This window comes from Balaenoptera borealis (genome assembly GCF_965194805.1).
Source record: "Balaenoptera borealis genome assembly, chromosome: 11".
In the NCBI taxonomy this organism is placed as follows: Eukaryota; Metazoa; Chordata; class Mammalia; order Artiodactyla; family Balaenopteridae; genus Balaenoptera; species Balaenoptera borealis.
In genome coordinates, this window is record NC_138868.1 from 94,512,323 (window position 1) to 94,525,738 (window position 13,416).

General features: G+C 38.5%; 2 protein-coding genes and 1 pseudogene across 3 annotated transcripts in view; all 3 read right to left on the bottom strand.

Annotated features, from left to right (window-relative positions):
* LOC309604812 (NXPE family member 4-like) overlaps positions 1-13,416 on the bottom strand; it is a 371,441-nt gene that overhangs the window by 319,024 nt on the left and 39,001 nt on the right.
* On the bottom strand, positions 920-10,306 carry LOC309606650 (NXPE family member 1 pseudogene; annotated as a pseudogene). The gene is made up of 2 exons: positions 10,271-10,306; positions 920-3,479 (listed from the first exon to the last, which is right to left on the bottom strand). The product of its transcript is annotated as an NXPE family member 1 pseudogene (transcript).
* Positions 6,037-11,051, bottom strand: LOC309604807 (NXPE family member 1-like). Its single transcript, XM_082339786.1, is given in 3 exon segments — positions 6,037-10,476; positions 10,478-10,511; positions 10,514-11,051. Coding segments are annotated over 3 exon segments (597 nt in total). The 5' UTR covers positions 10,977-11,051; the 3' UTR covers positions 6,037-10,376.

A 13,416-nucleotide genomic window follows, 5' to 3' on the forward strand; every position in this document is an offset into this window, starting at 1 on the left:
ACACAAGTTAAGGCAAAGTAAGTTTAACTCTATCCATCTCATTTACTTTAGTCTCTCAAGTTACAAAATTATGCGTTAACTGAGGGAATATTAAATCTTTCCCAATTAAAAAAACTTTCCCACCCTCAATATATCACCAGGCAATTTAATGCCATGTTCTTGGTCTGACCTGGGATAGGCTGAATTCTGAGAGAGGTTTTATTGAGTAAGTGGAGAAACTGAACCTTTAAAAAAAAAATCTTTGTGGAATCCTTCAGTTGTAAAAATGATCCATACATTTAGCCCTAATATAGGTGCTAGCGGTGTTTTATGAATCATCTTATTTGAAAACAAAGCAGACGAGGGAGGGCCTGCATACTAAGGCACAAGGAAGATGAGCCCTTTTGTACATGCTGTTCCTTCCAGAACGCTTTCCCTCTAGGTTGCTCCCTTTGTACCCCTTCTTTTGCGTCCCTGAATTCTACTCATTTTCCTGGTATTATTTCAGATATTACTTCCTCCGGAAGCATTCTCTGGACCCAATGCTGGGGCGTGACTCTGTTTCCCCTAGCATCCTTTCGTAGCAGGTATCACACAGTATTGCAATAGTTTGAAGCTGACCGGTATTCTCTCTTGCTTAACATTGTGTCCACACCCCGAGGCCGCCATATAAGAGTTGTTGAGTAAACAAGTGTTCATTTAATGAATGATTCTCGGAGCAGAACCTCGTTCTTCCTACAGTTGCTTCAATATCTTCTTTTTAAAAAATTTTTTTTAATTAATTAATTTATTTGTGGCTGCATTGGGTCTTTGTTGCTGTGCACGGGCTTTCTCTATTTGCGTCGAGTGGGGGCTACTCTTCATTGCGGTGCGCGGGCTTCTCATTGTGGTGGCTTCTCTTGTTGCAGAGCACAGGCTCTAGGCGTGCGGGCTTCAGTAGTTGTGGCTCATGGGCTCCAGCGTGCAGGCTGTTGTGGCTCATGGGCTTAGTTGCTCCGCGGCATGTGGGATCTTCCCGGACCAGGGCTCAAACCTGTGTCCCCTGCATTCGCAGGCGGATTCTTAACCACTGCGCCACCAGGGAAGTCCAAAAACATGGCTCTTTACTATAGAGAGTGTGAGATGTATTCTTCGAGAAGCTTTATTGCTTTGCTTTTTGCATTTATGTCTACGATCTCCCAAGGACTGTAGGGGTCCAATTTTATTTTTCCCATATGGGTACCCTGTTTTCCCAGAACTATTTATTGAAAAGGGTCACTCACTGCTTCCCTCACTGCTCTGCAATGGTCTATTTGTCAGGAGCCAAGAGTTCAGTTCTCTGTATTCTGTTTCATTTGTCTTGTTTCTCTTTGCACCAGTACCACACTGTCATAATTCTATAAATAGCTTTAAAATAAGTATTGATATCTGGAAAAGTAAGTTCTGTAACCTTCTTTTTTTAGAAGTATCTTGATATTTTTGGCCCTTTGAACTTCCTTAGAAATTTTAGAATCGTATTGTCAAATTATGCATGTGCACATAGATGCACACACACACACACACACACACACACACACACAACCTGTTCAGATTTTGATTGGAATTGTGTTGCATCTATAGGTCTGTTTAGTCCTTCAATTTTGGCTGGAGAGTGGGGTGTGTGTGTGTGTGTGTGTGTATCTCACACATTGTTGTATTTATTCCTATCTTTTGGGTTACTCAGTGTTTTTGATAGTTCACTGAGTTGTACTTTTAAGTTTTGTGTACACTCCTAAATATATTGTTATGTTTTACAATAGTGACGATTTTAAAACATGCATTTACAATAGGTCAAAAGTCCCAAATTTCTAAAATTAAATATAATACAACATAAGATACCATGGGATTTTAATTATATTGTCTAATCATCTGTTGCTACTATGAGGGAAATTATTAATTTTTGTATGTTGAGCTTGTATTAGGTCACCTTCTAAATTTTTATATTTAGCTCTTTTTTTGAAGAGAATGTTTCTTAAAGTGAGTGATCAAATAACCAGAACAGTTACTTCCGTTCTTTCTGACACATACAGCCAGGACACTGTTGAATAGAAATAGTGGCAGGCATTCATGTTTTCTTCCTGACGTTAGTAAGAAACGTTTGTTATGTTTCATTCACTAAGTGATGTTTTTTGTAGTTTTCTGGTAGATAAATTTTAAGTTCTGGGAGCTTTCTTCTCTTCCTAGTTTGTTACTAGTTTTCCCCTCAACCTCCAAAGAATTTGTGTTCAAGTCTACCAAGATTTTTGTTTTAAACTAGGTGCTGGGAAACTATGGCCTAGAGGTCAAATATGTTTTACCACTTTCCTGGGGGGGACCCATCATCTAAAAATGGTTTTTGCACTTTTAAAAAGTTGGGCAAAAATCAAAAGAAGAATAAAACTATATGAAATTCAAAATTCAATATCCATAAATGACGTTTTATTGGAAGACAGCCATACTCATTCGTTTACATGTTGTCTTGGCTATATTCCTGCTTTCACGCTACAATGGCAGAGTTGAGCAATTGTGACAGAGGTAATGGCCTGCAAAGCCTAAAACACTTACTGTCTAGCCCTTTACAGAAAAAGTTAGATGACCCCTGTTTTAGACCATCATTATGATCACTTTTATTCTCTTTTACCCTACTAAAGTATCAAATAGGATGCTTTCAGCCACAAGTAATAGATATCATGACCCAAATTTACTTAAAGAATAAAAACTTTCACATGTAGACAAGTTCTGGGCATGGCATAATCGTTCTTCGTGTCTATTTTTTTGGCTTTGCAGCCTATATTGGTTGTCTTTCTTCTTAAGTGTCCTCCCTGCCCAGATGGAATCTTTTAAATTTGATTTTCTTTGTCCCTAAAATAAGTAAAACTTCTCTGACAGTACAAATAGGATTATTTGCCGACTGGTCCCTAGGGATTTTGTATATTGTTTTAACAAATGTAGTTAAGTACATGTTAATCTGATTTCCAATCATATGATCAGGTGTGTGGATACTATTGGTGCCATATGCAATGGTGATATCCTAGGTATCAATGACACCTACATGGAAATTTTTGAAAATGTCCTTCCTGGTAAGGTATTGAATGTTAACCATGGATGTCTCCAAACCTCTCTGTGTCTATGTGTATCTCCCTGATGTTTTCTGTTTTAAGGATCATTTTAGTGGCCGGGCTTCTTAGGAGTAGTCATTCAATAGCCTTTCCGACACTGATGGCCCTGAGAATGAAAATGTCAACGTGGAAGGGTCTGAAGTGCTAGCCAAGTGTAGTGATGGCTGTGTTTCTTTGATGATGATGGCTGACATCTGGTCAGTTTCCTGAGGGATATAATCCTCATCTATCACAGAATAGGAAAGTGATAAAAGGGTAGCTATGTTTTTCCCACTGACTCTGAATGTGTCTTTCTGTATCCAGAGGGGATTGTTTCTTAAAAATTCTAGTTCCATGAAGATAAAAAATTTTAGTGCTGATAAAAAAAATAAATAAACCTTTTAACTAGAAGGACATGATTAATATATATTTTTTAAAATTTATGTATTTATTTTTGGCTGCGTTGGGTCTTCGTTTCTGTGCGAGGGCTTTCTCCAGTTGCGGCGAGCGGGGGCCACTCTTCATCGCGGTGAACGGACCTCTCACTATCGCGGCCTCTCTTGTTGCGGAGCACAGGCTCCAGACGCGCAGGCTCAGCAGTTGTGGCTCACGGGCCCAGTTGCTCCGCGGCATGTGGGATCTTCCCAGACCAGGGCTCGAACCCGTGTCCCCTGCATTGGCAGGCAGATTCTCAACCACTGCGCCACCAGGGAAGCCCATGATTAATATTTTTAAAAAGAATATCCTATCATTTAAAATGCTCACCCATCAAGATTATTTCTGACTGGATCTTCCCTACTCTCTAGGGTAGAGTACATGTTCATATGTGTGAAGTGTCAATCAAAATGTAAAGTTTTCATTGGAATTTATAAACAGGAATATTTCTTCTGAAAGAGGGAATACGATATATTCTAAATTAAAAGGCTCAAATCTAGAAAGCTAAGTGAAGTTGAAAATAAAACAGCCAAAATGAGAAAATAGAGACCTTATTAAAAGTATTTTTAAACCAGCCTGAATTTCTAAAAGAATATAAAATAGTTACATACTTTTTACAACTTTGAGTAGGTAGTGCATCCACTACCGCAGGGTAGAGTCTCCCAGGATGTAAATGAGTTTTCCTTTTAAACATCCATTTATCTTAATTGTATTAACTGAATCTTGAAGTTCTATCATTCCTTTGCCATCTTTGCTGACGCTGTGCTGACTTAGGCCTTGGTCTCTAACCTGAATCTCACTGGTCTGACAGTTGGTGTCCTTGTATAAAATCACTTACCCTTGTTCAATTAATGAAGCAATAATCTTATTTTTTCTATGAACATTTTTTTCATAGGTATATTTTTAAAAAATTTAAAAATAGCTTAAAAATAACATATCCACATTTTAAAAACTTCAAAAAAGCTTTAAAATATCTAACTTGAATTCATATTTTTAAATAGGATTTTGCTAAAAGTGACATGCAACAGCCAACACAAACCAATATTCTGAGATTTTTCCAGCGAGTTCCATTAGAATTACAAGCTCTCTTGGCACATGGTCTGTCTTCCAATGTATCTCAGGTAGCAGTGCACCAAGAGTTTTGCTGTGGGGTAACAGAGATCATCAGATTCCTCACCTGTCATGCTTCCTCGTCACTTGCTGTGTCACTCTCCTGCCACTAGACCAATGCATCGTATTTTGGTTTGTTTGCATCAGGACTTCTGTACTAATATCATATTCTGTATTAGATAGGAAGAAAATAATAATGAATTAAAAATACAAACGTATTTATCCCTCACATAACAGTCATAGAGTGAGCAAGCCAGGGCTAATATGATGTTGCGTGGTGTCAGGGATTCCAATTTCTTCTGTCTGCTTGTTCTGCTGTTCTTTTTTCAGGGGGGCTGGTGTGATACTCTTAATTTTATTATTCCTTTTACAGCTTTACTGAGATTTAATTGGTGTACAAAAGAACACATATACTTAATGTGTACAGTTTGATGAGTTTGAACAGATGCATAAACCCATGAGGCCATCACCACAATTAAGGTGCTATTCTTAACCTATGACTTCAATCCCACGGTCTAACATGGCTTTTTCATCTCTTACCATTATATCTACAGTTCAGCCAGTAGGAAGGGGAGGGCTAGTTGTTTTACTTTTAAAGGCATGACCTAGAAGTTTCCCTTATCACTTCCACTCATGATCCTGGCAAAAATCTAGTCATGGCCTTAACTAGCTGAAAGAAGGCTGTGGCCTTTAGTTCGTGACAATGGACCCAGCTAAAATTATGGTGTTCAATTACTAAAGCGGGAGAGGGGAATGGATATTGGGAGACCACCTGCTTCACTCTCCGTGCTTAGCCCCATGTAGGCCTTGTGGTCTCTGGTTGTCAATGTCCACATAATAGTCATCAACGTGGTTGTTCTGTGTGTGTAACCTTTGGACAAATGGCAAAATGGTGCTGATTGCAGAACTGGAAGAATTCTGGATTAGCTATTCCATGATGACCTGGAGGAGTTGTGAAGTCCTGGTGATTTTGGCCTGCTAAAGAGAGTTTTCATAATCCTATGAAATTCCCGTGTTGGAATTTCCATGTGACATATTTGACCTTCTATGATGTTTGACAGCATCACATCCTGGATGGCTGAATATCATAACCCTGGAAACTTAACATTGCTATACCTATCCTAATAATGCACTGGCATACTTTGGTGAGAAAGTTAGCCTTTGAGTTTATTATTATAAACCATATCTTGTATAATATTAATTTGTCAGGGTATTCATTTTTGCCAAGTGTCAAACTAAGCGCTCTGCAGGACTATTTCAAATATATAGCAAATTCTCTTATGATCAGTCTTACATGTTTATTTTACTCGATAATTTTAGAATAGGCTTGAATATTTTTAAGAGTATGTTAGTAATAGTTTTAAGATTCCATTGTATTTATGGATTAGTTTAGAGAGTGTGGCAGGCAGACTAATGGCCCTCCAAAAATATCTACTTTATAATCCCTGAGACCTGTGAATATGTTACCTTCCATGGCAAGTGGGACTTTCCAGATATGATTAAGGGTATGGGTTTTGAGTTGGGAGATTATCCTGGATTATCTGGGTGGGACCAATCTGAATCGCCTTAGTTCTCAAAAGTGGAAGAGGGAGGCAGAAAAATGGGTCAGAAAGATGTGGTGGGAGGACTTGGCCCACCATTGTAGCTTTGAAAAAAGGAGGAAGGGGGCTGCGAGGAATGTGGGCAGCCTCCAGAAGCCTGAAATGACAAGGAAACTGATTCTGCCCTAGAGCCTCCAGAAAGGAATGCGGCCCTGCTACACCTTAATTTTAGCCCAGTGAGACTGATGTTGAACTACTGAACTACAGAACTGCAAGATGATACATTTTTGTTGTTCAAGATACTTTGTTACAGCAACAGTAAGAAAATAATGCAGAGATGATTGACATTTTTTTCAGTATCAAGTCATCCCACCCAGAAACAAACAGTATTTTTTAATCTATTTATATAAATTTTATTTTATATCACTTAGTAGCTATTTAACTTGTCTTTCGGAAGGTCATGCACATTTCGTTAAATTGTGAATTAGCTCTTTAAAGCACAAAGCAGATTGCATCACTCTCTTCCTTAATTGTTTTTTTGTAGCTTTCAAAAACTTACTGAATAAACACTAAAATCCTCAGCTTTGTACTTGAGAGCCTTCCATGATTTAGTTTCTTCCTTTTTTTAGCCTCATGCTTCACTACGTTCCACCAAATGCTCTCACTCCTTTGGGCTGTTGAACAAAGTTCATGATAATTTTGCTCCTGAGTAGAGTTATCAGATTAAAAAAATACAGAATACTAAATTGAATTTGAATTATTTTTAACAAGCAATAATTTTTTGGTGTCAGTATTTCTCGTGCAATATTTTCCCTTTATCTCATGTCATATGCATAAGAAATTAGGAATTACTGAAATTGAACTGATACTTTGTATTATTATTTGCTAAACCTGGCAACCTAACTCATGATCTTTATGAGTTTTCTCTTTCACTTCATTCCCTGTCTACAGATATCCTTTGGGGCTAAGTCAAATACCACCTTATCATAAGCCCTTCTGCCTTTTTACTTCCTTCATAGAATTGGTAGGTTAAATGTCTTTCAGATTGCAGCCTTGCTGAACATTTATTTTTCTCCATTTGCCCATAATGCCTCATATCTGTTAGAATCTCAATAAACATTTGCTGAATAAATGAATAAATATTAGGCAATAAATCAGTTGAGGTACATCTCAAAATGATTGTTATTGGTAAACTCTTAGGCTTTAAAGAAAGTTATTTTAAAGCTAAGTATAAACATTGTTCTTTCATAAGTAATACGGCTTTGTGTTTAACACTAAAACACATTTAATGAAATGGAAAACTCCATATAAAACTGCTAAGTGCATCCACTAAAGGTTAGGAAGGTATGCCCACAGAGAATTCGGCTAACCAAACCAAAATGTTCCTACTCTGAAGCTGTGGGTATCCATCAGAGATTTGTACAGAATGTCCCCCAGACAGAATCACTGACTCTAGGAGATGCATTCCTGGGTTTAAATATGGATGTAGGATATGAATACTTTCCCCTTTGGGATAAATTGAGATGAAATCTGTTATAAAAAAGAGTTTGAAATAATTTCCTTGAATTGATTTCTCTCTTTAAAATCCAAGGTAATTGACACCACAGACCCCTGCTAGGAATGGTGTTCCCGGAAAATCGTGATTGCTAGGGTTGATTCTGATAAAGTTTCCTCTGTGTCAGAATGTCTCTTAGAAGATCCATGACAAGCACCACCTACCACAGGACAAAGCAAACTTACTGTTATATCAGGAGACATCAACGTGGTTAAGATGTTTCATCATTTCAACTCCTACACTGGACCTTCAAAAAAATAAGACAACAAATTACCCTGCTGTCTGTTGACACAATACAAGTAATAGAAGCTTGTGAGTGAAGGATAATTTAAAATTTGCTACAACTGCAAGCTATTATGGTTGTTGTAAATATTGTATCTATTGGGCATTGTATATGAATTAGGATTTTTTATTGTATATCCATTGTATATGCATTAGGAAAACTATTTACCTTTCTGGGAGCACCTTGAAGTCCAGGGCAGCTCTGCTTTTCTGTCACATGCAATCAGTGTGTCCTGGAATTTTAGTTTCAAAGTATTTATCTAATCTGAAAGTCCTCCTCTCTCTCTATTTACACATCACTTATTCAAGTTCATACAATATTTTTCTTAGATTACTGTCAGCCTCTAGCCAGGCCGTCTCAATTTTATCCCATCTAAATTCTTCAACACAACTGCCAGAGCATCCTTTCTAATTGCAAATGCAACTGCATTACTGCTTAAAATCCTTTATTTTAAAGTTGTTTATTTAAAATCCCCGTCACTTACCTAAGGAGTTCAGGCTTCTTAGCCTGGCATGAAGACCTCTTCTCACAGGGTTCCTGCTTCCCTCTTTATATATGTTTTCTGCTATGTTTACCTTCCATTTTTCCTAGAAACTTGCTTTCTGAGCGTTGTAAGCTTTATGAAGGAAGGTAATGCATTTGCCTGGTCCACTGCTGTGTCCCTAATACCTCACAAAGTGGCTGGCAGAAAGTCATGTTTAGTCTGATGCATGAATAAATATGCACTGCGTTTCTTTCCTCCAACTGATGAAAGACTGACTATCTGACTCTCCTACTTCAAAGCTCTTACCCTCCCTTTGATTCACTCTTTGTTCTAATCCTGTGTACATGTGTAGGTAAGCGGTAGCAGGCAGAAAGGGGACACGGGGGAATGGGGACCCAGGTGCCAGGTAGTGCAACAGATATAAGTGGTACCTGATTCGCTGCTATGGATGTCTCTTCAGGTTCAATCCAGAGAAAGGAAGGGATCGCCACATTTTCATCCTTACTGGGACTTAGGCATAAGGACACTTAGTGGGTAGGAGGAAATTTGGTGAGTGGTACCATCAGAGATCAAAGGGAAAGAACAGAAACCCAACTGTGCTTTTACTTGTTTCAGAAGGGAATCAAAGACTATTGATCAGGAGCCAACACTTGGATAACTACATAAGATCTGAAATGCATGCTACTTTTCCATGTTTGCTATCCATACTTTACTTCCTCTTAGCGTATCTTTTGGAAGCTTAAGGGGAAAAGACTGTAAGCTTGACTTAGAAAACTGCTAAGAAAGGGGTTGCTGAGAACCTAGCATTCCACTCTATGGCCAAGCTTAGGGAAAATGAATTCCCAGGAAAAAAAATGGATCCCTAGGGGGAAAAAAAAAAGAATGGAAAGGGAAGAGGAAATGGACTGAGCCCCTGAGACTTACAGAAAGTTAGCAAAGTAGCCAAAGACTCTGGAACTGATAGGTTGTCTCAGGGATTGGCCCACAGGTTCTGGGATTTGTGGTGGCATATAAGTTATCCTTTGTAAATTCCCAAAGTGACTCATCAAGTGTTTTGCAGCTTATGGTGGAGCTGGCAGACCAGTAAGTGAGCATGTTTGTGAGGAATGGGAGAAAATCTTGGCATTGACACTGCCATGATTGATATGAGAAACATGCTTACACCCCAGTTTATGGAGGCGTGTTCAACTGGAGGCTTCCGAGAATCACTAGATCACAACTCAGGGAGTATGAAGGACTCCTCCAACCTGATATCTGAGAATATCTGAGAATACCTGATCTTGAGATCAGTTGGAGATGACCAGTAGGAAGGAGTTGGATTTTTGGAAAGATGCCTCAGGCTGCAGTGTGGGCAATGGATTAGAGAGGCAGAAAGGAATCTGGGACAAGTAAGCTGGATGAGATGATGATGATCTGAACTCAGGTAAGAGCACTAGGCATGGAGAGAAATGGATAAATGCAGAAGATACTTAAGAGGTAGAATCTACAGAATATGATATGGGGGATGAAGAAGCATGGATGTTATCATACACTTATCAAGGAATCCTTTTCTGGTGTAACATCTATTAACTAACACAGCAGAATACTTCTCCATTGAACATATTTTGTAAAACCTAGGTCTACAGTAAAAGATATGACTGAATCTGAGAATACCGGTCATCATGGAGAAGGACAGGCATATATAATATAGTTCACCTTGGGCAGCCCTCTTTTATTGAACATCTGAGTGAGAATGCCAACCTTCGTGGTGGGAGTCATGAACAGGGGGCTCAGGAAGATGCCGCATACCTGATCAGACCTTAAAGAGGCCTCTGAGAGGGTCATGCTCATTATTAATTGAGGTAGGCAATGTAGCTCTGCCTGTGGGCACCTCTCAGTGTATCTAAAAGTATACTTAGCTGTGAAAAAAGGCTTCTTCCTTGACAGTAAGATAAGAAATTTCTCCATTCCTGGTGGTCATGTCAGTCAGGGCCTCACAGAGTATGTGTTGAGGTCAGAAAGTAGAATTCTTGGTCACGAGTATCCAGGTACACAGTTCAGCACTTGAATTTAAAACCAGGGCGCAATCAGTATTGACATGGGAGGTGCCCCTGGCAAACTGGCCTGTGGAGATCACCCTGTCATAGCCTTGGTTCCTTGCCCTCCAGAGAGCCGACACCCCTTCACTGGGGTGGATGAGCAGGAGAGACAGAGACACCTGGCCCTCCCAGGACAGGGTGAAGCTGACAAGGTAGGTGCCATTGTTGAAGTCTGTCACCTTTCCCGAAGCGCCTGCCTTCAGGGCGGGGGAGGACATCCTGGCCCTCAGGGAATCCCCGCCATATTCCTTCCTGCGTCCCAAGTGGTCCCCCACCTCCAGCAGGACGTCTAGCTGATCCCCCCTGCAGTATGTGTCTTGAGGGCGGAGGAGGGTGGCTTTGCTGTGTGTGGTGCTGGTGGTGGAGCTCACGTGGGTGAAGGGTCTGGGTGGGATCAGCTGGTCTAATTTCTCCATGATCCCCTTTATTCTCAGCTCAGTCTCTGTTGGTGACTTTAACAGGCTCGGTGATGTTTTAGGGTATGGGGACTTTGTGGAGCTGTTCCAGTGGCGGAGGGAAATGGGTAAGTTAGAGTGAACCAAAACTGAAAGGGCAAGGAATGTGACATACTATGAAATGAACCTGTCCAAATAATTTTTACTTATTCTGTGTTTGAATATTTATTTACATATTATCATCAATTTTATTTAAACTCTGACAATTTTGAATAAAATGTATATTACACACTTATCTTTAACCTCAGTGTTTTTGAGAATGCCTGAACAATTGTAGATAAATATATTAAATCCAAAATATAGAGCTCAGAGAATACTTATGAGTAATAAATTGATTCCAGTGCATTTACTCTTCCTTTTCCTATACATCTTATCACCAGTCATTGTTACCTTCTGTTAGTTCTACTTATGTATATCTTTTACCCTCGTCTAATAGTCTTTTCTTCCCCAACTGTATTATAGTTCAAGTCACCATTGTTTATTTCCTGAATTGTAGAAGTCATCCCAAGGGTCAAAGCTTCAGTCCCGCTTTCTCTCCAATTAATTTTCTCCATTGTTGCTAAATCAGTCCTTCTCAAGCAGAACTCTCTTCACGTCCCTCCCTGCTTAAACCCCTTCAATGGCTTCTCATTACCCTGAGGGTAAAGTCTAATTTTAATATGGCTTTATGCTATGGCCTCTTTTTTAACTCTCTGGTTCCTGCCACTCCTTTTTTGCATTCTATTGATACATTTTAATGAGTAACTGTTATTATTTTCTGGAGCTGACCTTCCTTTCCTTCAGCTCTCACTCTTTATTAATACAATTTCCTCTTCCAGGATGGCTGGCCACCTCCACATTTTCCCCCAAACCACCTAAACATCTGTTAACTTCTTACTGAAAAATTGTTAGAACCTTAGAGGTTCCTTTTTATCCTTTTAGCACTAGATCATGTTTTTATAGGTTCTCAAATTCAGTAATTTCCAAATCTTATTGATAGTCAGAGGTGCCTGCAAACTTTTCTAAAAATATGGATTCTCAAGCTGCAGCCCAGATCAGCTGAATCATAATCACTAAATGCCTTGCCCGAGAGTTTATGTTTTTCAAAAGCCTCACATACAACCAAGTCAGGTAATTGTGAGAACAATCGTTATAGACTGGTGGTTGTCAACCCTTTTGTACTTTAGAACACACATAAAGCTTAAACAAAAAAATAGGTCCACTGTACCCCAGCAATAAAATCAGTAAGACCCACGTGGTTGGTACAAAGCAATAGAGTAAATCAAAAGGGACAAGAAACAAGAAAATGAGATATAGTTAAAAATAAAGATTAACAGAACCCAAGTTCCTTTCAAGGTCAGGAATAAGACAAAAATGTTATCCACTTTAGAAGTCCTGAACAATAAAACAAAAGAAAAGAAAACAAACAAACAAACAAGTGTATGAGAATTGTAAGGGAAGAAGCAAACTGTCTTATTTTTCATTTTTCTTTAATTTTTTAATTTTATTTTTTGCAGATGTTTTTATTGTCCACCAGAAATCCCCCACCAGAGTTAGCAAATTGTTAGCATTAACAGAGTCAGCAAGGAGCTGGATATAAAATAAACTTGTAAAAATAGCATTTATCTATACCAGTGATAATCACCAGAAAATACCACAGAAGATAATCTCTGACCTTGTTGGAGGCATTTTGAAAACTCTTTTGAAGAATATTTTTAAAAGACCTTGAATGAAAAGCTTTAACATTTTAAAAAGTAGTAGAGCCTAATATTATAAATTTGTTAATTTTCCCTCAAATAATTTAAAAATACTATGTATTTATTTTTTTAATTGAAGTATAGTTGATTTACAATATTGTGCTAGTTTCAGGTATACAGCAAAGTGATTAGGTTATATCTATCTATCTACCTACATAGTTCCGATTATTTTCCATTATAGGTTATTACAATGTATCAAATATTGTTTCCTGTGGTATACAGTAAGTCTTTGTTGCTTATCTGTTTGATGTACAGTAGTCTGTATCTGTTAATCCCATACTCCTAATTTATACCTCCCCCTGCCTCTTTTTCCCTTTTGGTAACCATAAGTTTGTTTTCTATGTCTGTGAGTCTGTTTCTGTTCTGTGTATAGATTCATTTGTATTATTTTTTAGATTCCACATACAAGTGAGATCATATAAATTTGTCTTTTTCTGACTTCACTAAGTATAATATTCTCTAGGTCCATCCATGTTGCTGCAAATGGCAATATTTCATTCTTTTTTTATGGCTGAGTAATATTCCATTGTATATACATATACCACCTCTTCTTAATCCAGTCATCTGTTGATGGGTACTTGGGTTGTTTCCATGTCTTGGCTATTGTAAATAGTGCTGCTGTGAACATTGAAGCACATGTGTCTTTTCTAATTATAGTTTTCTCC